The sequence below is a fragment of the Tenrec ecaudatus genome, chromosome 10, assembly GCF_050624435.1.
Source record: "Tenrec ecaudatus isolate mTenEca1 chromosome 10, mTenEca1.hap1, whole genome shotgun sequence".
NCBI lineage: Eukaryota > Metazoa > Chordata > Mammalia > Afrosoricida > Tenrecidae > Tenrec > Tenrec ecaudatus.
In genome coordinates this window covers 139,963,716-139,986,711 of record NC_134539.1, presented here as the reverse complement: position 1 = coordinate 139,986,711, position 22,996 = coordinate 139,963,716, and the positions used below count along the sequence as shown (strand labels likewise).

Below are 22,996 nucleotides of genomic sequence, written 5' to 3'. Positions count from 1 at the left end.
CGCCTGCCTGGTGAGGGTACTGTGGACAGGGCGTAGAGCCAAGACCAGTCACTGCGGAGTCCAGCCACCTAGATGGTGGAAAATGGCCCGCTTCCAGGGACAGTCAGCAAAGCAGCAGAAGGGGAGCTTTGGCCTCGGGGAGCTGGGAAATCCCTTGGCAGAGAGCAGAGATGGAGCCATCCTCCGTGTGAAAGACCTGTTGGGGAACCCTCTGCTCCCTGGTTCACCTGAGTTGGAGCCACTCAAAACTAGTTGAAACCCCAACTTTCAGGAATTCCAAGTCAGCCAACTGAGGAGTCTAAGCTCCGAGGGCCTGAGGTGGGCTCAGAAGGCAGCAGCAGTGGGTATCCCTGGGCAGGCCCCGGTGGCGGAGCTGCTAGCCACAAGGTCAACAGTGCAAACCCACCCACTGCTCCGTGGGAGAAAGGGGTGTCTACTCTGCAGGACCCACAGGGGCTGGTCTCCCCTGCCCCATGGAGTCGCTAGGAGTGACAGCGAGTTTGGATTTGGGGGTGGGCGCCTTCTTGGGCTCCTCTAACCACGAACGTCACACAAGGTGCCTTCCCAGGTCGGGGCATTGGGTTAGAGGTGGGTTCAGACCAGTGTCTTTTGGGTTGGGGTGTGGGCTGATGGCTAGGGACTTCTCAGCAATGCCTAAGATCGCCACGCGTAGGCTGGGCTTTTTGGACGCGACAGGGGTGGAACGATCGTGACCTTGCAAGTGCTCTTACGTACTGTCTCAGCCACAGACTCCTTGCACCCCCAATATCCACACCCCATTCCTTTGAACTGCCCATCAGCACCCCTGGGCTGACCAACCCCAGGCCTCTACCACTCTGTCACGAAAGAACTCTTAGAAGTACTGATTGGAAATGACCCTTCATAGCTGGGCAGTCCTCTGTCTTACACACACACACACACACAGAGAGAGAGAGAGAGAGAGAGAGAGAGAGAGAGAGAGAGAGAGAGAGAGAGAGAGAGAGAGAGAGAGAGAGAGAAGATGGTGCCCTGAGAGGGCAGAGTCTCTGACAGAAGCTAAAGTAAATAAAGCCCAGCCTCCCTTCCCTCTGCTCTGCTGCCACCAGACAAAGGAAGGGCTGCCTGAGCAGGCCTTTTTGTTTCTTCACTGGCTCCTCCTTGTCTTCCCCACCCCCTGACCCCTCACTCTCCACTCTGCCAGGCCTGGGTCGGGTGGGGCCCAGCAGCAGCTGCTCTGGACCCAAGAAAGAGTAAACAGAGAGCTGCTAGTTGGATGTTGTCTTGTGCCTCGAAGTTGACGTAGCCGCAAGGTCAAGGATGATTAGAAAATACAATTCTGGGCAGGGTTACCTGGAAGGCTCAAAGGTTGCCTTTACCTGTAAGACGCTTTCCTACCTTGCCAAGGAGTAGCTTACCCAAAGTATGCACTCGGTAAATATTAATGATTGATTGCGAGGGTATGAACCCACTCACTGGGCACCAGGAAGCGTATCTGTCTCTCTCTCTCTCTCTCTCTCTCTCTCTCTCTTTCTCTAGTGAAGAAGGGGCACATTATGTTGCCCATGGCATGCAGGTGGCCAAAGGAGCCAGAATAGTCGGGCATCATCCCAGCTGGATCAGTCCTGCACCTCTTAAGGTATAGGCTTGTCCTTGTGGGCAACAGCTGATGTCATCCCCCCGTAAGTGCAGAGAGCTATTGCCTCCCAGACCCACCACCCACCTTCCTGCTGGTGCTGAAGTCCCCTTTCCCTGGGCCAGTCAGTCAGCTGGCTGGTAAGCAGGAATGGCTGGCAGATAGGAAGAAACAAGATCCAAACCAGCCGCAGGTGTGGATGGCGGTACTAGTGAAGATTCAAATGGGGTCCTTTGGCCCCAGGAGTTACTGGGATGAATTAGGCTCCCTGATCCCATCTTCCGCGGTCTCACCTGGTAGATGCTACACTTTGTGAGGTAAGAGTACGTTTACCAAGAGACACGTTTAAGAGCAGAGCCAGGCACCGCCTCCCATCTGACACATGTGTAAATCTGAGCCCAAATGGATCTGGTCCAGTTCTGAAGGTTTCTGAGGGACATCTTCTCAAGAAAGTGGAACCGCTTGGCTCCCAAGGCCAACATGAGGCGTCCCAGTGGCACTGTTGGATAAGCACTGGATCGTTAACCACAGAGCTGGACGTTCAAATCCACCAACTGCTGTGTGGGAGGAAGATGAGGCGGTCTGCTCCCAGGAAGATTTTCAGGCTCAGAAACACCTGTGCTGAGCTGCTATGAGTCAAAGCCAATTCCGTGGCAGTGCGTCTGGGTTTTCTGTCTTGTTCTTCTTTCCGTGGAGGTCAGTGTCATTGACACAGTAGCCACCACCATCGCCTCGGACACAACAGGACCGGGCAGTCTGTTGTCACACACAGGGTCTCCCTGAGTCTGAGCCAATGGGGCAACAGACAACAGGTCAGCCTTTAGGAAAGGAGACCCCGGGGGTGTCTCGGCAGCCAACCTCCATGGAACCTTGTTGGGGTCCAATCAGATAACCAGTACCATGCTGCCCAGGTGGCAGGGCACCCGGGACCTTCCGATCCCAAGCCACCCAGGAGTGCAGAGGCTAGCTAGCCCACTCGTTTGTGCTTCAGAAGTTTCCACCTGTTTTTCTTTTTCACTCGGCGGAACACTCATCAAGCATGCCGACTGCGCCAGGCTCAGCGAGGAGCTGGGATAGAGCTCGGGGTGATGGAGCCGCTGTGCTAGGGGAGCGAGCTCCTTGTGGTGGGAAAGATGGGCATGGGAGCAGGCACCTTGCCGTTCAGTGCCGAAGCCTGATCCATGCCCACGCACGTAAGGAAGGCAACGGTGCCCAGTGGCCCTCCTCCAGGTTGGTCCAGATCTAATGTCACGTACAAAGCTGCTCAGGCCCTTGGAAGGTGGTGCCTGGCCTCCCCATTCTGCGGATCCCTGGGTGAGGACACACTTAGAATTCATTCCTCTCATCTTGAGACCCTGTACCATGCTCCAGTTTGAAATAGGGACTTCAGAGCAGCCTAGAAACTTCCCCACTCAGGCAGGGTAAGCGCTCCCTGGGGGCAGGGATCGTGTACTCCTTGGCCACCATTGTTGACCAGCACAGCGCGGGGCCCTTGGTGGCCACTACTTAAATATTTGATACAAGGAAGACTAGAAGCCCGTGGGTTTCCTTCTTGGCCCTGCTGACCCGGGAGAAGACAGAGTCACGGGCTGTTTCCTGGGTTGCCCATCCTCGGTGTGAAGTCCTCTAGGAATCTGCTCACTTCCAAGCAGGGTGTCCTGGGCCCTGTGCTCCCTTCCCAGGGGAGGCAGGCCGCTGTCGCCCTCCATGTAAGAGGGCATCTCCGGTGGCCTCCCACGGCTCCTGCCCTCAGGCTCATCACATGAGCCAGTTTGTCAAAGAGCGAGTAGGACAGCAGCTGACATCGTGGTCAGGGTGCCCCTGCCAGAGAGCGGAGCCAAACAGGCCACGTGCTTCCTCCACTGTTACCCCCCATGCGCTGGAAGTCTCCTGTGGAAAGCCAAGTTGTTTGGCTTTTCTTGTTTATTCTGAAGTTCCTCAAACTAGTTCCTCAATTTCAGAGCCAGTCACCAGTGACTGCAGTGAACTTGAAGCCTCCTCGCTGGCAGAGGGGCTAAGCTTGTCTTGCTTCAGCACCACCACCCCCTAACCCAGGGAGCCTCTGCTGGAAGCCAGTGCCAGTTCTGCAGGACGGGGCGCGAGCCGAGCCTGGGGGACTGCTCTTCCCGCCGAGTCCCATCTGAAAGCTTAATGGAGGGGAGTTCTTGGTCACAGTCCAAGCTTTGCTTGTAACGAGGGCCTCAAGGCGTGGCAAGATGTAGAAGTGCGTTTTGACTCATGCCAGGTTGTGCACAAGGGTGACTGTCGGGATGAGGGCCGCCTGGGCACTGGAGGCTTGGGAACTTGTGGAGCGCTCGTCAAGGGGCACACGTGGTAGCCCACACACAGAGAGAAGATTCCGTTAAACCAAAGACCGCGCCTGGGAAATTTCAGGGGATGGGCCTTGAGACTCGGTTTCCATGTCACATACATGTTTTTAAATCCCTTGCTGCTTTCATAGAAAAGGAAGCTCGCAGGTGGGTGATTGCCGCCTGCCCCATGATACCCCTTCCCCACATTCCCCTCCCCGTCAGGGCCATGTTGGTTTCTGAGGGCCAGTGATGGGGGTCACTGACCCACCAAAGCCGCTGATGGCCTCCTTTCTGTGTGCTGTCGGCTCTTTGCACACAGAAATGGAAACGATGAATTGAAAACTACAAAATGCCCCGGATGAAGGGCCTGGGGGTAAAGTATGGACCGGCTTTTGAGGGCAAGCCGCCTGCTCAAGAAGCGAGGCACCGGGCTGTCTAGAATGAATGGCACGTGGGAGCTTTGTCACAGAATTGGGCCCTGGCCTGGGTCCAGTTGCGCTGAGCCTGGGTGGGCTCAGGGTTACAGGTCTACGCCGTCTTTGCTCCCCATTGCCACCTTCAAGTTTATGTGTGTGTGCGCGCGCGTGTGTGTGTGTGTTTGATTTTCTAGGAATGTAGTCTGACTTCTGCTCACGCTTCCTACTTAAGATGTTTTCTCCGGGGGGAGTTCTCGGATTTACCACTCCCAGGCCTTGGGCTTCTGGCTCTGGAGGGCAGCCCCCATCCCTCCACCATCTAAAGCTGAGGTCATTTGAAAATGCAGACGGCGTAATGGTTAAAAGTGTAAACACAGACCTGAAAAGACCCCCTTGCGTAAATCCTATGCCCGCCGCCAAGGTACCCGCACCGGGCCCTTGGGCAAATGACTGGCCATCCTGAGCCCCGGGTTCTTCTTCAGTGTCAAGAGGGAGCCCGCGGGGCCTTGCTCACGGGATCCGTGCGAAGACTACAGCAACATGTGTTCGGCACACACTACATAGTAAGCAGTCGGTGATGGCCACCACCGTTCGCCATGGCCACTGGTGCCGGCGACAGTGCACTTGTGTGTGTGCACAGAGCGGCAGGATGTTGAGGACACCCAAAGATGGCCACAGGGTGACGACTTTGGGTTCTGTTGGCTGGGGAATCCTGGGTCCCAGCCCACCTCCCCCCAGGGGCCCAGCTCTGAGCTGCTGCTGTGGAGAGATGCAGGGGGCTCTTGGGATGGCTGAGCACTCCTGCCCTTCCCTGCCAGGCCCCTCTGCCTCCCCTCACAGGGCCTCTGTTCCAGCCCTCTGCTGGGACACTTGGCCTACTGGCGAGGGGACAAGGAGCTTCAACTCTGCCCAGGCCAGAGGGCTTTCAACCACGTCCAGTCTCAAAGGACTGCTCCGCTGTAATAGCATCTGTGCTGCCCGCGGTGCCGCCGGAATTTACAGAGCACCCACTGTGTGCCAGGCACCGTACTGGACTTTTAAACACGTCGTCATCCTGCAAAGAAGTCCTGTTACTTGGGCTTGAGAATCTCTGTTTTTAAGATGACCCACCTGAGACTCAGATTAAATGACCTGCCTGTGGTCACAGGGCAGAAAATTCAGAGACTGAGATTCAAACTCAGGTCTTTTGGCTGCCAGGCCACCCTGTCAATAGCTCCGTGGCCGTCCCTCAGAATTAAGTGCTATATTGGAATAAATGACACCTTTAAGGATCCTGGTAGCAGGAAAAAGACAAGACTTTCTACTCCCACAAAGAGTTACAGACTCAGAAACAAACTCACAAGGGGAGTTCTACCCTGTCCTATACGGTCATTATGAGTCAACATGAAACTCAAGGGCAGTGGGGTTTTGGAAAGGCCCCCATAAGAAGCCTGGGTGACAGTGTGGGTTAGGCATTGCGCTGCCAACTTCAAGGTCAGCAGTTCAAATCCATCAGCTGCTTCATGGGAGAAAGTTTGTGTGGAAAGGCCCTTGTAAGAATCCCTGTGGTGCTTTGGACTAAGCAGGGGCTTGCTAACCACAGGGTCAGTGTTGAAACCTTCCAGCTGCCTCCGCAGGAGAAAGAGAGGGCTGGTTACCTCCAGAGAGATGCTCGAAGGAACCCTGGTGGTGCTGAGGGCAGGCCCTGCACAGAATTAGGAACCAACCGCAAGCCAGGGAGTCAAACGCACCGAAGGAGAAAGAGGAGGCTATGCCCTGCTCCAAAGATTGAGTCTGGAGTACTGTAACGTTTCGGGATCTCCTGTCCTTGGGTGATCGAATATTGCCTACTTCTCTGGCAGAAAGAAAGGAGCAATCCCACCAAGAAAAATGTCATCCAGGAATTCCGCTTCCAATAGCTCTCCGCCTGTAGCGCTACGTTTCAGGTGCACCGAGAAGTGGCCAGGGTGTTTTGGAGTGTTACTTCTAAGAGAGCAAAGTCAGAAGGAATCTGGACCCGACTCACAGGAAAAGGTGAGGAGATGACAGCACCCTGGAACCTGCACCATGGAATCTTAGGAAACCGATAAAAACAATTCCGCAGCTCTGCAGACATGGGAGGGGAATAATATCCATCAAAGATGGCTAAGGGAAAGAAAGTAACAACTTGTAAACGCGCGCGTGTGTGTGTGTGTGTGTGTGTGTGCACTACTTCCAAACTACATGTTTGTCTGCTGCCATAGAAGGAGAAGAATTTATACCAAATTGCGTTCCTTATGGTGCTAGGAGGGAAAAAAATGGTAAAGGGATTTCCACTCCTCCCCCCACCCCACCCCCACGCACTTTTGTTGTTTAGCTTATTACAACGGGCACTTAACATTTTTGTATTTCCAGCAATTAAAGATTAAACACCAGGACCAGAGATTCTATAAGGCAGGCAGGCAGGTGACATTAGCCCCACACCCTGGCCTCCCTCAGGTTTCCTGGGTTGGGACCAGCCCTCAGATCCCACCTCTTCACAAAGAGGGACCGGCGGTTTGCTGCTGCGTTTCCTGCTCTTCCTGGGTCCCCGCGCACCCGGGAGCATCTCTGACACCCAGCTGTAGCGCGGGCCTGTAACCCGCTGCGTGTTTGTCATGGGGTGATGGTAAATAAAAGTGGAGACGCGGTGGCCACAGATGTTGGCGAGCCTCCTCTGCGCGCCGGCCTCCCTGAGTCACAGCTGAGGAAGCTCACAGTCCCGGGGGAAGAGTAAGAAAGAGCAAAAACGAAAACCAAAACCTGGAGGAGGGTGGCCCGTGGGTCGATTGGACGCCTTTCTGTATCGGGCCCAGGCTGCCAGAGTCATGGCCAGCACCCATATTCTGGCGAAAGCTCTTCGGCAATGGGGAAGTTCATGGAATGCTGATGACACCCGGCTCACAGATGTGGCCCAGAGCCGCCTCCGACAGCCAGCCGCCTGTCTGCCATTCGTTATCCCCGTAGCTTTTTCTCATCATAAAATCGCGGCCCTGGAGGGACAAACACGAAGCGGCCATGGGATCTCCTCAGAGCAGGGGAACGTGGGAAGGAGCGAGCGACAGTTTTCACTCTGCCATACAAGGCGGCTTCAAACCGCTGTGCAGAAAGGGGGCGAAAAGTTCATGGAATTGTCCCCCAATTGGTTAAAAGCCCTTTGTAGATGTTTTCTGGTTGGTTTTGCTTTGTCTTATTTTGTTTTTCACTATTTGGAGTTTTTCACTATTTGGAAATGTTCTCTGTTAAAAGGTGGCCTGGTGGCATAGTGGGTTACGCACTGGGGTGCTAACCAACAAGGTCAGCAGTTCAAAACCACCAGCCGCTCCTCGGGAGAACGATGAGTTTTTCCCACCGTAAAGGGTTCCAGCCTTGGGAACTCACAGGGACAGCTCTACTCTGGCCTGCAGGCCCGCCGAGTCCCATCAACTCAATGTAGTGAGCGTCTGTGGAAACATTAAAACTGAGAAAAGTAGTATGTGTCCCCCCCATCAAAAAGATGGAAACATTAGAAAAGTACCAGGGATATTAAAACCTCCGTCAGTTCACCCTCCACGGAACCAACGGTGTATTTCTGAAGGTTGGTTCAGTAAAACCCATGGAAACCAGAACCTGCGTGAGAGGGAAACCTGCCAGAGAAGGAAACGGCAAATCTCGCTCACGGAAAGAGAGGTGGAAATCTCGCGAGACCTGGACAAGAAGCCAGCTCCTCGCGGTCCGCCCTCGCGGCTTTCGCCTGCAGACACGGGTTTTGGGGTCCGGGGGTTCTGGGGGGGTCGTACTTTAGGTGCAGTGCTGTGGTCATTTTTCTGTTAACACTGGTCCACAAACATTTCTCTAGATTGTTAAATTTTTACTTCTAGCTTTTTGTTGCCTATAACACGATTTACTTAATAATTCGCTTTCCCCTATAATTGGGCATTTTTGTTCCTTTTTAGTTATTTTTTCACCGTTATACAGAAACTGGCCATCCGGCTGTGTATCTTTCTTTTTCGATTGGCCTGCACCGTGATGGTGAAAGTTGTTGTTGTTGTTGAAGTTTTTGTTGGGAGTGGATCCGCAGACTTGTTTTGCTTCCTTTCCTAATCTCTGGGCATTGACCTCGATCAGTGGGACCCCGCTGGGCTCACATGGTTGACTAAGCCATCACAGGCATGGGGTCGCGCCTAAGGTGACCAAAGGCCATGGTCTCGGGGGTCCCACCTGCCTCGTTCCCACCAGTAAGCCTGGTCTCTGACAATTTTGAGTTTTGTCCACATTTGTCTTACCCGTCTTCTGTGCTTCCATACTTAGACGGCTGTTTTATGGCTTGTACGCCCCCAAACTGGCCCTCCTTATAAAGTGCTGTATCGTTTCCAGAGCTCTCTTACCTACATATGGAATTTGCGGAGCCTGAGAGAAACCAGGGTGATGAAGAGCCAGGGGAGGGACAGGAAGGGAGGGGGAAGATGAGCTGATATTAAGGGCTCAAGTAGAAAGCAAATGTTTTGAGAATGATGATGGGAACAAATGTACAAATGTGCTTGACACAATGGATGGATGGATGGATGGATGGATGGATGGATGGATGGATGGATGGATGGATGGATGGATGGTGATAAGACTTGTATGAGCCCCAATAAAAACGATTTTAAAAATTAATGTCTAGGAAATGATGGTGGCAATATATGTACAAATATGCTTGATACAATTGATGTATGGAATGTTATATAAGAGCTGTAAGAACCCCCAATAAATTGATTTTTTTTTTAAAGAGCCAGGGGAATGGCGAGGAGATGAGTGCTGGAGGCCTTGAAGAGGTGGGGCTGTTGGGAAGGGCTTCCTGGAGGTGGGTGCCTAGGCTTGGCCAGTGGAGCCAGGACAGGCTGTTCAGGGGCCCAGACAGGACACGACACACTTGGAGAGCTGCAGGGCTAAGTACGAGTTTGTGGAAAGATCAGACTGGCCAGAGTCAAAGCCCTGTGTTCAGGGAAATGGAGGTCAGACAGATTCTGGACCACAGAGTTGGGCCAGGGCCCGTGAGCAGTGGTGAGCTGTCAGCTGTCTTGAGCAGGAGGTGGTTAAGAGGGCTTGATGTTTTTAAGAGTAGCTCAGTGTCACTGTGGGGCAGGAAGGAGGCAAGGAGGAGCTGGCCGTGGCCCAGAAGGCAGCAGTGTTTTTGCACGCCTGGGGCCAGCCCCCAGTGACTGGGGTGTGGTGGGAATTGGAGGACCGTCATAAATTTCGCTCCATAAACTGTATTTACCCCCGCAGTATGACCTATGGAATTGGTGGCGAGACGGAGTACTCGTGGGCCTGTCCAGTTTCTTTTTTATCATTGATCTGTTAGATTTTAATGATTAATGTCCATTCACATTTCATAGCCTCCTTAATGGGAAACACTTACACAGAAATTGCTCTCCTGGGAAGCAGGTTTCAAGCTGGTGAATGAGGCAGATTGTGAGATTCCCTCAGAGTATGAACCACCTCTAGGTACTGGCCCTCATCTGCCCCTCGGCGCCCCTGGGAGTCCTGAGCAAGCCTTCCAGAGGCCTGGAACTTGCCGTCCTGTCAGCTATCCCAAAAGTAGGGTTTTCAGTCAACGCCCAGCCTCCCCCGTCTGACCCGATCTTGCGCGTTTCTCCACCTGTCACTCTGCCCCTAAGTGTTTGAGGGCATTTAGAATGATACCGCTCACGGTCCTGAGGATTTGACTCCTGGGAGCGTACCTGGTGCAGGAGCTTGGTCTCCACCTTCAACTCTTGATCGCCTGTGACTTTCTGGCTTACACGTTCTCCTCCAGCAACTGCAAGCAATTCCTAAGTCCCACACAGACTTCCTCCAGAACCTTCTCTATTGACATTCCAGAGGCCTCTGCCTGAAACACCCTCTCCCTTCTCTTGGGCAATTCCTGCTCAGCCTTGGAGGCCCAGCCACGGCATCTGCTCGTTTGGGTAGCCTTTCAGGTGCCTCGGCTGGACAAAGTGGCTCCCTCTGGCACCCCCACTGTACTGGCAGCTTCCCCCGCCGGACTAGGTGCCTCTCTGACACGACTCCCCTGCATGGGTTACACTTGTCTGTGTCACTGCATGACTCTGTGGTGTTGTAACTGTGTGACACCCTGGCTCTCCCCCAGTAGACTGCTAGCCCCTCCAGACCCTTTGTCTTCTTCCTCTGTGCATGGCTGTGCTCAGCACGGCCCCACAGCTGGCCCGGACCAGCCTCGTGTTTGCTGCTGTGGTCTGTGTCTACACACTGCTCCCCCTCAAGGCCAGCACTGGCCACCAGCCGTTGGAGGCTCTCTTCTTGGGCCCCTTTACGTGATTGTCATATCTTTTTGCCTTAAGCATTTTGTTCACTATTATGTTGGTTTCTCTGGTTTTGTGTTTTCCCAGTATTTGCCCGGCCATCTCTTTCCTCTATTGTCCCCCACAAGCTTTCTGTATAATTTTGTTTTCTCTTTATAGGTCACTGTATAGCTCAGTCTTTTTAAATCTAGTCTCTCTGTTGGTTTGATTCATTCATATGTAGTGAATGAAATAATATATTACTATTTTGACTTACGTTTTCCACCTTAGCTTGTGTTGTAACATACTTAACTATATATATCCCGCCCCCACCAGGAAGTTTAAAGATCTTCATATGTACGTTTTCTGGGAGGAACAGGCTGAACAAAGAATAAAGGGGAGCCGGGCTGCGGGCTGCGGACAGATAGGGCCAGATGGCCGGTTTGCCAGCTCTGCCTGCACCACCTCCCACTCGCCGCGGGTTCCCTTTCCTGGCCACAGCCCCACCGTGCTTGATTGGCAGAGGCTGGCCTTTCTCAGTGTGGCCTGGTCGCTGCAAGCTGAGGGCTTAAATGAGGAAGCATCAAGGCAGGACCAATATCAGATTCAGGAAGTTGATTCATTCTACTTCTGCAATTTCGCCCTCTGGGCATTCAGAGGAGGCTCCGTGCCGACTTCCAGATGAAATCAGCAGGAGAGGGATTTGCCCTGGGCTGCCCTGGCCCCACAGTGCACGTTCTCACGAGGAGAAATGGTCCGGGTGGCACTAAGGCCACGCTTTGTGGTTCCCTTTTGTAGACAGAAGGACCCCAACTCAAGAGGTTGACTGCTTAGTAAGGCTCCGGGTGACTGGACTAGGTGACGCTGGCACGGAGGCGCCAGGTGCCTCAGGGGAGGGCATTTACTAGCCTGGTAAGGACAAAGGCGTGAGCATTCCCTTAGCAGAGTGGGTCTCCACCTTCCTCATGCCGTGACCCTTTCCGACAGTTCCTCATGTGGTGGTGAACCCCCCCAAGCATAAAATTATTTTCGTTGCTACTTCATCGCTGTCATTTTGCTACTGTGATGAATCATCATGTAAATATTTGATAGGCAGGTAGTACTGTCATTGCTACAAATTGAACATAATTAAAGCATAGTAATTAATCACAAAAACAGCATGTCATTATATATTGTGAAATATTTATGTGCCTTCTGATGGTCTTAGGCGACCCCTGTGAAAGGGTCGTTTGACTCCAAAGGGGGTCGTGACCCACAGGTTGAGAACTGCTGCCTTAGCACCTCCTCTTGGCCAGGCCTACCCGTCAGTCTTTCACATTCAGTCTTGACAAGAGACTCGGAGAAGTCAGGTGACCCGCCCGGCTTCAGCCAGCAGGCGCAGGGGCAGCCTCCCGCCCGTCCACCCCATGGCGGCCACCGTAAGTGGGGCGCTTCCTTAGCCTGCTCGGTCTCTCCAAGCCCCAACTTTCACGGTGCAAAGGAGATTAGTAGCAGTAGGCTTAATGAATAGGGATAATGATTGTTCTGAATCAGAGTCACCTGCCCCCAAAATCATCCTGACGAATCCTTGTTCTCGGAACTAGAAGTCACCTACCTGCAAAGCCGCTTGGTTGGCCAACAGCCCTCCTGGGAGACCAGGGCTCCACAGGGTCCTCGGTGGACAGAGTGGGGTTGGGCGCACAGGTCTCTGCCCACCCTCTTGCCCAGAGCAGCTGTTTCTCATGTGAGTTGCGTGCTTCTCGGGGCGGACGGATCCTTTGAAAAACATGATCCTGCTGCTTTCAGACAGGCACACGAGTCCCCGCTCTGTGACCTCACACCCTGTTCTCTGGGACAGAAAGCAGTGGGTCTCAACCCTCCTCAGGCCGCGACCCTTCCATGGAGCTTCTCAGGTGGTGGTGACCCCCCCCAACCATAAAAGTATTTTCGGTGCTACTTCGTCACTGTCATTTTGCTACTGTTAGGAATCGGTAGACCCCTGTGAACCCCTTCAAAGGGGTCGCGACGCACAGGTTGAGAACCGCTGGACACAGAGCAAGGCACTACGCTGGGACGCGTGTTAAAAGTTTCCCATCATGGAAGATGGAAATCTAGGGCAGTGTTTGGTGTCTCCCAGGGAATAGGCATTCAGTTAGCTGCGGCCCCCCTGTCTGGCTCAGACGCCTGGGGCGCAGGCTTTGCTGTCAGTGAAAGCACAGAGCAGTGCTGCCCACTGAACCGTCTGCAGCGAGTGTAGCTGAAGGGAGCGAGTTTTAACAGTTAGATTCCTTCCCACTGAATAGCCGGATGTGGCCAGTGACCAGTGTGCTGGGCAGTGTGGTCTTAGGGGGCAGAGCCGGGTCGGAGGCCAGGTCCTGGACCCTTGCCCTCAGAATCATCCAGAGAACTTGCCCCGAGTACAGGTCTGGGCCTCTGCCCTCGGTCCCGATTCATTCGTCCCGGCTGAGTGGTGATAAGAGCGCACATCAGGCTCAAACCTGCCGACCTTAAGACTCTTCCTTGGATGGGGGGAGGGGGAGGCCAGGCCTTTCTCTCTGGACCTGATCTTCTGGGGGAAACCTAGCCCCATCCTGAGGAAGACAGACCCTTAGGGAATACGGCGAAAGCGATGGGCCTCTTTCCTGGCAAATGACAAATGGCACCTCGTTTCAGGGGTGGGGACACTCAGCTCTCCTTGAACCCAGGTGAGAAACCCCTCGACATGGATGAAAGATCTTCACTAGCTGGCGGCAGCTGAGTGGAGGCCCGGGGCCAGGGAACCTTGCCCACGCAGGTGCATCACACAGGTGCATCCCGCCTGCCCAGCCCTGCCCCCCAGACTCCTCTACAGGGTCACCAGGGCTCCACAGAGGGAGCCCAGCACCCTGAGATAGTGCGCCCCCTCCCTCACCCCTCTTCTCTCCATGAGCTTGTGGGCGGCCCGCTGCTCACAGCACGACTCTTGTGGAGAGTGTCAGGGTCAGGTGCGTTTGAGGGGAGGGATGAGTGGAGTGGAGAGAGGGGAGAACGATAGGGACTTTGCCTGGCCTGTCCAGGCAGGTGCACGACTGGCTCCCACATGGTCCTCTCCTCCGAAAGCTGCATGAGAGACGGGGCCAGAGAGGTGGGGCTGTGAGCCCGGTCAGCGCCCAGGGCAGCCAGGCTGGGAGGCCACCAGGTGGACTGCAGAACTTTGGGGTGTTGTGGTTCTCTGGAGACCCAGAACCCTTAGAGCAGGGGGAAGGGGGTGAGGAGAGAGTGTTCATGTGTGTGCGGGAGGACTGCTGTGAGGCCAGTGTGTCCTGGGAATCGTCTCCTGGACCTGGAGGCTGCTGGAGGCTGCTGGAGGCTGAGTCATGGTCATGCGGCCCAGGAAAGCAGCCACAGTATAGGTGTGGGTTCCGTGCCTTTGAGAGGTGAGAGTCAGTCTCTCCCCATGCCCGTCCCAGGCTCCTTTGTCACTTGTTGTGCCCGCCAGGCTGTCAAACGGGGCATCGCACCCATCACCTTCAAGTCAGTTCCTCCCCGCAGCCAGGATGCCGTAGGACAGAGTGCCACTGCCCCCGCAGGGTTTGCACAGCGGCCGGTCTTACAAACGCAGACTGCCGCAGCTTTCTCTCCCAGAGCAACCGGTGGGGCCAAACCACTGACCGGTTGGTTAACCAGCTGAGCACTTAACCAGTGTGCCACCAGGGAACTACAAAGGAGCCGCTCTCCGAGCTTGGCTGCTTCCAGGGATGGGCAGCCTGGCACAGTGACAGGGGAGGGAACAGGGCCTCTGAGCAGCTGCCCACGTGGAAGCCTAGGCGAGAGGACACTCGGCAGGGGCAGGGGGCTGCCCCACAGACGGTCTGGAGGAGCTGCAGCTCAGGGTGCGCCATCCAGAACAGTCGGTGGGCAGTGCCAGGCAGACACAGGTGCTCTGGGCAGCTTGACCTCTGGACTGCCGAGTTCACACCTGCCTGAGCCATCAGCCTGAATTCAGAAGCCTCCGCATAAGCTGGATGCACCCCTCTCCCCCACTCTCTTGCCAGTCAGATGGGCCTCTCTGTGTCCTTGGTGCTGGGAACCATCTTGCCCCTGAGAGTCCTGAGAAAACACACTTCATTTTTTAACGTGGTCATTGAGCAACATCGTGGTCTGCCCTGCGGTGCTACATACTCGGGGCACCAGGCCCTGCCTCTGCCCTATGGGAGCCTTCTACTCAGGGAGTAGCTTCCCTCCCTAGTATCTCCCAAACTCCAGGAGACTCGGGGAAGGGACAACAGAGCCTAGAGAGGCCAGGGCCCCAGGGCCTGACCCTGCTCGGCCTGCCACACCTGGGCTGGGTGCCCTTGAACAAGCCTCTGCTTCTATAGGCCTGGATCTTTTCAAGTAAAAGTGCAGAGGTTAAAGTAACGTTCACACACACACACACACACACACACACACACACACACACCATAAGCACAAGTCTAACATTGGTAGGTTTATTGGATGGCTTGTTAGGATCTCATTTCCCTAGAGAAGAGGCTGAGAAATGAAGGACCGACTCAAGGCCCTAGATCAGTGGATTCTCAACCTGTGGGTCGAGACCCTCTGGGGGGGTCAAATGACCCTTTCACAGGGCTCGCCTGATTCCTAACAGTAGCAAAATGACAGTGATGAAGTAGCAACGAAAATATTGTTATGGTTGGGGAGGGGTCACCACCACATGAGGAACTGTATTTAGGGGTCACAGCAGTTTGGAAGGTGAGAACCACTGCCCTAGATCCAGCCCTTTGGTTTGTGTGAAGGGACGAAGGAGGGGTTGCAGGGTTAGGAAAATGGGTGGCCTGGGTGTGTTCGTCCCTAATTCACAAGTCAGGATACCCTTGGACTTTGGAAGATCATCCTGGTGTCTGTGAGGTCACCTGCCCAGTCCGCCGCCAACAGGAGGGAATCCAGGTTCCTAGGCTGGAAGCTGCTCGGGAGTCCAGAGGGTCAGGGGGACCTTCAAGGCAGAGATGTGAGCATCAAATAAACAGTCGCCAAAAAGCCCCTACCCCCACTTCCCACCCCTAACAAGCCCCTGCCCGCCCCCCTCTCCCCACCCCTTACTCCAGCAGCCTGAGCTTGGAACCACTTGTGGTGGGCAAGAAAACCGAGGTGGGAAAGATGGAAGGCTTTCATCTGGTCCCTCCAAGCTTCCCACGGCCTCGTGGGCCAGGGCCAGAAACATTGGGGGTTTGGCTGCACGTCGTGTGCCTCCCCGCCCCAAGAGCGAACGTCCAGGTTTCACGGAGGTATAGCAGGAAGCCCACAGCTGTTAGTAACCGCGCTTACCTGCCTGTCGAAACCCACTGCCATCAAATCAGTTCTGACTCATCGAAGACAGCCTCACCTTCCTCCTGGGGGGTGGCTGACGGCTTCCAACTGCTGCCCTTACCCAGCGGGGCCACCAGGAGCGATGATGACATAGGTCCTCCCTCACATCCCCCAGGAGCAGTGCCCGCTGGGAGTCCACAACCCTGGCCCTGACAAAGGTGATGCGTCTCACACCGGGCTGCTCTCTTGCAGGACAGTTCTGGTCCCTGTGCTGGGCATCTAGATGGTCACGCCCTTGGTCATGGCCAGGGCCAGCCAGGGTGGCCTCCTGGTCTTTGTCCACCGAGTCATAAAGCTGCAGGCTGGTGTTGGGGTTCTAACAGGAAAGCCACTGAGAGCGTTGGCTGAAAGACCGAGGCTACTGGGGAGGGTTCTCAATCAAGGAGCTGGACATCCCTTCCTTCTCGAGACGCACAGAGATGCGGCCTAGGGAAGAGGCCAGGGGCTGAGTTCTGTTTGCCAGGCTGATTTTCAGACTTGGTAATAATATGTGTGTATGAATATATATATATACACACACACTATACATATGCACATACCCGCATTCACACATGTGCATATATATAAACCACCTGCTGGAAGTTTCAGAGATGCAAAGGTTAAATGAATAGTCGTCACCAGACCCCACTCCCACCCCTTCTCCCCTTGGAGAACAGCTGCTGGGCCCCCTTAGAGCCAAATCTTCTAGACAGCAAGGAAGGACTGAGTGGGTCAGGGAGGTAGGTGCCAGGTGGTTTGGAGGTTCAGACCCCACCCTTTCCTGGGTGGGAGCCGAGGAAAGAGCCAGTCCAAGCACGCGTTGTCACTGTCCGAGAGGGGGAGCTCCCAACCCCCTGGTTGGGCCACGTGGAGCAGTGGACTCGTGGACCGGCCCACGTGTCGCTGCTGAGAGGCCGACTCCTTGACCGCTGGGCGGGGTGGAAGAGATGCGCCTTTGCCCTCGGCTGGCCCGGAGCCCGCCGGTCAGGGACGATGGTGACCTGTGCTGTGCTTGTCCTCTCTCAGGGTGAGCGTGAGCCTGGGAGATGGCAGTGATGGAAATGACCTGCCCAGGCACCCCCGGCCCCGCAGCCGGGCAGCCGAAGGAGCTGGCAAAAGCCAAGGAGAAGACTCAGACCCTGGGGAAGAATCCGAGTCCGGTGTGCAAGCTGCCCGCCTCGGAGCAGAGCCCCGTGTTCTGCGGGAAGTGGGAGATCCTGAACGACGTGATCACCAAAGGCACCGCCAAAGAAGGCTCCGCCGGCGGGCCGCCCGCCATCTCCATCATCGCCCAGGCTGAATGTAAGGACTGTGGGCAAAGCGGGTGGCACGGAGGGGGCCCTTCCAACAGGCAGCCCTGGGGTGGACCCCGAGCCCTCCTGGGGCAGAGCAAGGGCAGCATCAGTGTTCTGTGAGACTCTCCCTGGAGAGCCTGCCAGGGCTGCCAGGAACTCCCCAGGCTCCGGGAGGAGGGCGACAGCAGCCTTGTGCCATACGTGGAGCAGCTGGAGAGGCTCCAGGCACGAAAGGCCAAGCCTCTTGGAAAGCCCCTTGGGGGCCCTTCACCTTCCACCTGGAGATGGCCCCACCCTGAGAGTGAGCACCTGCTTGGAGCCTGTTGGGCTAGTCTAGAGCGGGACTTCGTGAACCTCTTCCACCCGTGACCCCTGTGCCCTGAGAAGCCTGCAGCCGGGGCACGCGCTGCGGAAGCACTCCGGGTGCATGATGTGTTTGATGTCGGACTCATCTTTGGCCATTACACATTCAAAAACCTTTTACTGTTGCCAGCCCCTTCATTCGATGACATGGCCCCTCATGGGGTCGCAGGTCACTGCAGGGTGAGACCTGGTCTGGCCAATCCTGCATCCACTCAGGATACCTCCAAATGGCTGCCAACAGGCGCTGCCCCCGGGACAGGCTCTGAGGAGGGGAAGGGAGGGCCGGACATCCTTCACTCTCCCCTCTCGGCCCCAAACCGTTCCTGGGGGAGCCAGGCAGGGCAAGAGTTTGTGGGGTTGTTTCCCCACACGTGAGAGGCCTCGAAACATTTGTGGGGAGAATTCTAGTCTCTTTCTTTGCTTAAGTATTCAAATAGTTTTGTGCCATACCCTTTTTCTGTACATTTCTTTCTTTTTTATCATTTTATTGGGGCTCAAACAGCTCTTAACACAATCCATCCATTGTTTAAGCACATTTGTTGCCACCATCACCTTCAAAATATTTTCTACTTGAGCCCTTGGTATCAGCTCATTTTTTCCCTCCCTTCCTTTTGAACCCTTGATAATTTATAAATTATTATTTTTTCATGTCTTGTAATGGCCGATGTCTCCTTTCACCCACTTTTCTGTTGTCCATCCCCTGGGAGGGGGTTATATGTAGATCATTGTGATCAGTTCTCTCTTCTCCCCCCACCTTCCCCTTCCCCTCCTGGTATGGCTATTATTGGTCCTGAGGGATTTATATGTCCTGGATTCCCTGTGATTCTAGCTCTTCTCTGTACCAGTGTACATGCTCTGGTCTAGCCAGATTTGTAAGGTAGACTTGGGGTCATGATAGTGGGAAGGAGGGAGCATTAAAGAACTAGAGGAAAGTTGTGTGTTTCATCGGTGCTATACTGCACCCTGGCTGGCTCATCTCTTCCTTATGACCCTTCTGTAAGGGGATGCCCAGTTGTCTACAGATGGGTTTGGGTGTCCACTGCGCACTCCCCCTCATTCACAATGATATGATTTTTTGTTCTGGGTCTTTGATACCTAATGCCATCGACACCTCATGATCACACAGGCTGGCTGTACACCTCTTACAAACCATGATCTTTCCGTTCTGTTTTCCCACAAATTGTCTGAGGCTCCTCACGTGCCTGCCCTTCCCCTCGGCCGCCATGTCCTCCTGGTTGGTTTCTGAGAAGCGATGATAAGGTGAACATCTGTCAGAGTGGATGAGATGATAATGGCGAAAACAGGCGTCCAGGCTGTTAGTTCCCATGGCACCGTTTCCGACCAGTGGCCATCCCGCATGTGCAAACTGCCCCACGGGCTTCCAAGGCCATGACCTTGCGGAAGTACATCACTAGAGCTGACTTCTGAAGCACCTCTGAGCAGCCAGCGGGGTAGGGGTGGCGGGGCCTAGTAGTCCAGTGCACTTAGCCATGGCTGCCACTCAGGGACTCCAAAATAAAACCTCTCCACATCCGTGCAGTAGCTTGTGTTGACTGAGCCGTCGCTGCTGACGCTCGCCTTTCAGTGACCTTCTTTAGATGTCAGCTGCACCCTGATGGGCACCCTATGACAGGCACAGCCTCTGTTCTTGACCGCTGGGCCAGAGGGGGACGGGACAGTGGGTGAGAGGTGGCAGGGCGGTGGGCCACCAGGTCGAAGTGGTCTGGGCCGAGAAGGCAGCTCCCAAGTGCTGGCTTTGTTCTTTCTTTCTTCCCTCTGCTTGTCCGCCCTCCGCCCTCCCTTCCAAAGGCGAAAACAGCCAGGAGTTCAGTCCCACGTTCTCCGAACGGATTTTCATCGCCGGCTCCAAACAGTACAGGTAAGCAGGAAGTTTGACTGGGAAGGCAGGACTTGAGGGCAGCATCTGCCTCCCTCTCCACCCCCCTGCCCCCCCCCAACCCCGCCCGCCACGGCTGCTCCCAAGTGACCCCTGGCTGCCTCCTCAGCACCTGCGTTTCAGCTCTTGGAACCAGCCCAGGTGTTCCTGGCTAGCTTTCACATGCCTCTCACAGCCTGTGGGTGCTGGGAGACTGCCTCTGGGTCCCATCAGCTTGATGTTGCATTTTCATTCTCAGCGCCTGGGAGGTACCCCCTCCCTCACCCACATCAGCAAGGAGGGCGCTAGCAGCAGGGGTGGCTTTCCCAGCGGGTGTGGGACCAAGAATGGTGATCTTGGGGTGGCCCCTTTCACTGCCCTCGGGGGAAGCCTGCCAGGGGGTCAGGCTCCTGTGAAGCACCACCAAGTAGGGGTAAGGGCTGTGGACGGGCAACCCATGAGCCGCCCAGTAGCCCTGCCAAGGTGAAGCCCCCCACCCTGGGGTGAGGCACCGGTGTTCTCAGGTTCCCCATTCATTCCCCACCCCCCAGAGTAGCCTCTGAGAGTTGAGCTCAGAAGCAATTCCATCGTCTACCACCAGGCGGACTTGTTTAACCCTTGGGATAGGAAACTGCTCTGGAAGAAAGGGTCCCCAGGAGACATACTCCCTGAGCCATAAAAAGTCTGAAGCTCCTCGGGTGCCTTTTGGTCCAGGGCATTTCTGACAAACCTTCTTCTTTCGGCTGCCCCCCCCCCCTAGACCTGGCTCAGGCAGGTCTTCAAGCTCCCTCTGTATGTGGGGTGGGGAGTGGTGGGCAGGGAGCAGCAAGAGGCATGTCTCCTCAACAAGTGCTCAGAGTAGCACAGCAGGAACAGCGCCGTCACCTGAACCATGCTGCCTTCCTGCTGCCTCACCCTCGCCCTCCCTGACAGCCAGTCTGACGGCCTCGATCAGATCCCCAACAATGTGGCCCACGCCACCACCGAGGGCACGACGGCCCCTGTGTGTCGGAAGGGGAAACGGCACCGCAGCAAAGCAGGGAGGAAAAGGAAGAAGAAGAAGGGCACCAAGGCCTTGCCGCAGGTGGGCGTGGCGCTGGCCAAACCCCGCCCCAGGACCCCCGAGCAGGAGAGCTGCACAGTCCCAGTGCAGGTGAGACCCCCTCTGCCCCCAAACCCCCAACTCTGGAGCCTCCAAACGACTCCTTTGAGGAGCGGCCTGTGCCCCTGACCGCCTTCCTCATGTCGTGTTTACTCCGCAGGAAGATGAGTCTCCACTCGGGTCCTCATATGTGAGGAGCACCCCCCAGTTCCTCCAGCCTCTGAAGGAGCCAAGCCTTGACCCACTGTGTTTGAAGAAGCTCGGGGAGGGCCTCCGGCCAGCTCTCCCTCGGTCGGAACTCCACAAGCTGATCAGCCCCTTGCAGTGTCTGAACCATGTGTGGAAACTGCACCACCCCCAGGACACCGGCCCCCTGCCACAGCCCGCTCACCCTTTCCCCTACAACAGACTGCCCCATCCCTTCCCATTCCACCCGCTCCAGCCCCAGAAACCACACCCCCTGGAGTCCTTCCTGAACAAACTGGCCTGTGCAGACAGCCAGAAGCCCCTGCCAGGCCCACCCCTGGAGCCCAGCGGTCCACCACGTGGCCCCAGCAACAAGTTTTCCGTGGAAGAATATCTGGTGCACGCTCTGCAGGGCAGTGTCAGCTCCGGCAGGGCTCACAGCCTAGCCAGCCTGGCCAAGACCTGGGCAACAGGGGCCCCCAGTCTGCGAGGACCCAGCCCCGACACGGAGGACAGCGAGGGAGTTCTGCTTAATGAGGTAACTACTCCCCTAATCTCTCTCTCGTGCACACACACAACCCCACCCCCCAATACCACCAGCTCTGGGACCTGGGCCAGCAGCTTGCAGTCGGAGTGGGACCTGCTTCGGAAGAAGAGACATCACTGGGAACCTGCCGGGCTGGCTCCCGAGTCCCCCCCGGGGGCTGCTGCTCTTTCTCTGTCAAAGGCCCTGGAGAAGAGCAGTGATCACCTGCCCTTGTCAGAGTCGCTCTTTCTGCATTGTTGCTGCAGTTGTGTGTGTGAGAGAGACAGAGACAGACGTTCCAGAACAGATGCATAAGCATATCTCCATCCGCTACAGATCGGGTCGGATGGCTCCGTGATACAAAGGTTGAGGACTTCACCAACCTTCATGACCACCTGCGGGGCGGCCTTCCTTGTCCTCTTGTTCTCTTACCGGCGAGCATCGTACCTTTCAGTGGTTTTGAACTTCTGGGTTTTACTCCATCCACTTTGCACATTTAACCTTGACCCCAGCCTCTCTGCTCTTTCCCTGACTTCAGTGTCCAGGCTGCTTACAGGTCTGTCTCTGCCCCTCGTCACGAACCTGGGGTGAAAGCATTTGTCCACCACCAGGGTCAGTGGCAGTGGGCATTCCTGGACACTGTCCCTGCCTTCACTCTGTTCCTCCGGGGCCACGGCGGGCTCCACCCCTCGGAACCCTGCTCCGACCCGGTGGTGTCGTTTGTGACCGAGCCTTCCTCCTGGGAGCCCTTCATCCTCTGGCTGCCCAGCCACTGACTCTGGCCTCTCTCCTGCCACCCCAGAAACTCAAGCCGGTGGATTATGAATACCGAGAGGAGGTCCACTGGGCCAGACACCAGCCCCGCCTGGGCAGAGGCTCCTTCGGGGAGGTGCACAGGATGGAGGACAAGCAGACGGGCTTCCAGTGTGCTGTCAAAAAGGTATGCCTGCCCCCAACGCGTGCACACACACGCACACGCACCCAGACACACTCAGTGCCGTCAAAAAGGTATGCCTGCCCCCGACACGTGCGCAAACGCACACACACACAGGAATGCGGAGCTAGAGGGAACGTGGCAGGTGGCCTGTTCTGTACCCGCTGCAAGCACAGTGGCAACAGGGCAGCGTGGGCCTGTCGGAGCGTGGCTGTCACGAGCTGCCCTGGGTCAGCTGGAACTAGAAGGGGCGGTATCAGTCACATGTTCTGGTCTGGGAGCTGCACCTGCTCCGTGTGTACACAGCCCGAAAGCGCAGGAACGGGCACATGCCCACAGCTCTCCGTGTCTGAACACCTCTGGGCCTCACGACAAGCCAGGCCCCGAGAGACAGCAAAACCTGGACGGGGGTTGGCTCGTCACTCCATCTACATTCAGCTGAAACCTCGAGACTAGTGTGTGTGGCCCCCTCCCCATGGACCAACAGGCAGTCAATTTCAAGAGCAGTCGCTTCCGCCTCCTGGGGGGCGGGCCTCCTAGGAGGAGGGTCTCCCTTCGGGGCTCAGAGCCATCTGGTTTGAGTTGGGCCTGTGTCTGTTCCCTCGTCTGTAAGGGGGCTGGCAGTCCTCAGAAGTGGGACCGGGAGAGGGAATGGGGTGTCAGCTGCCCAGCCTGGAGCCAGAGGACACTTGGCTGATTTGAGCTCCTTGGGCCTGCGAAATGCATGCAGCCAGCTCCTCCCCACCACCCCCCGGCACGGGACTTAGAGGCAGTGAAGTCACGGGGCCCAGTGCGACTGGCTCCAGAGTG

At 55.8% G+C, this 22,996-nt stretch overlaps 1 protein-coding gene across 1 annotated transcript in view; it reads left to right on the top strand.

Moving 5' to 3' along the window:
- Nucleotides 1-22,996, top strand: part of MAP3K14 (mitogen-activated protein kinase kinase kinase 14) — a 39,981-nt gene that overhangs the window by 5,296 nt on the left and 11,689 nt on the right. Inside the window, exons 2-6 of the mRNA XM_075561994.1 lie at nucleotides 16,931-17,206; nucleotides 19,372-19,441; nucleotides 20,372-20,591; nucleotides 20,701-21,264; nucleotides 22,055-22,192. Coding sequence (XP_075418109.1) covers nucleotides 16,951-17,206; nucleotides 19,372-19,441; nucleotides 20,372-20,591; nucleotides 20,701-21,264; nucleotides 22,055-22,192 — 1,248 coding nt within the window. The 5' untranslated portion in view covers nucleotides 16,931-16,950. The remainder of the gene's footprint in view (nucleotides 1-16,930; nucleotides 17,207-19,371; nucleotides 19,442-20,371; nucleotides 20,592-20,700; nucleotides 21,265-22,054; nucleotides 22,193-22,996) is intronic.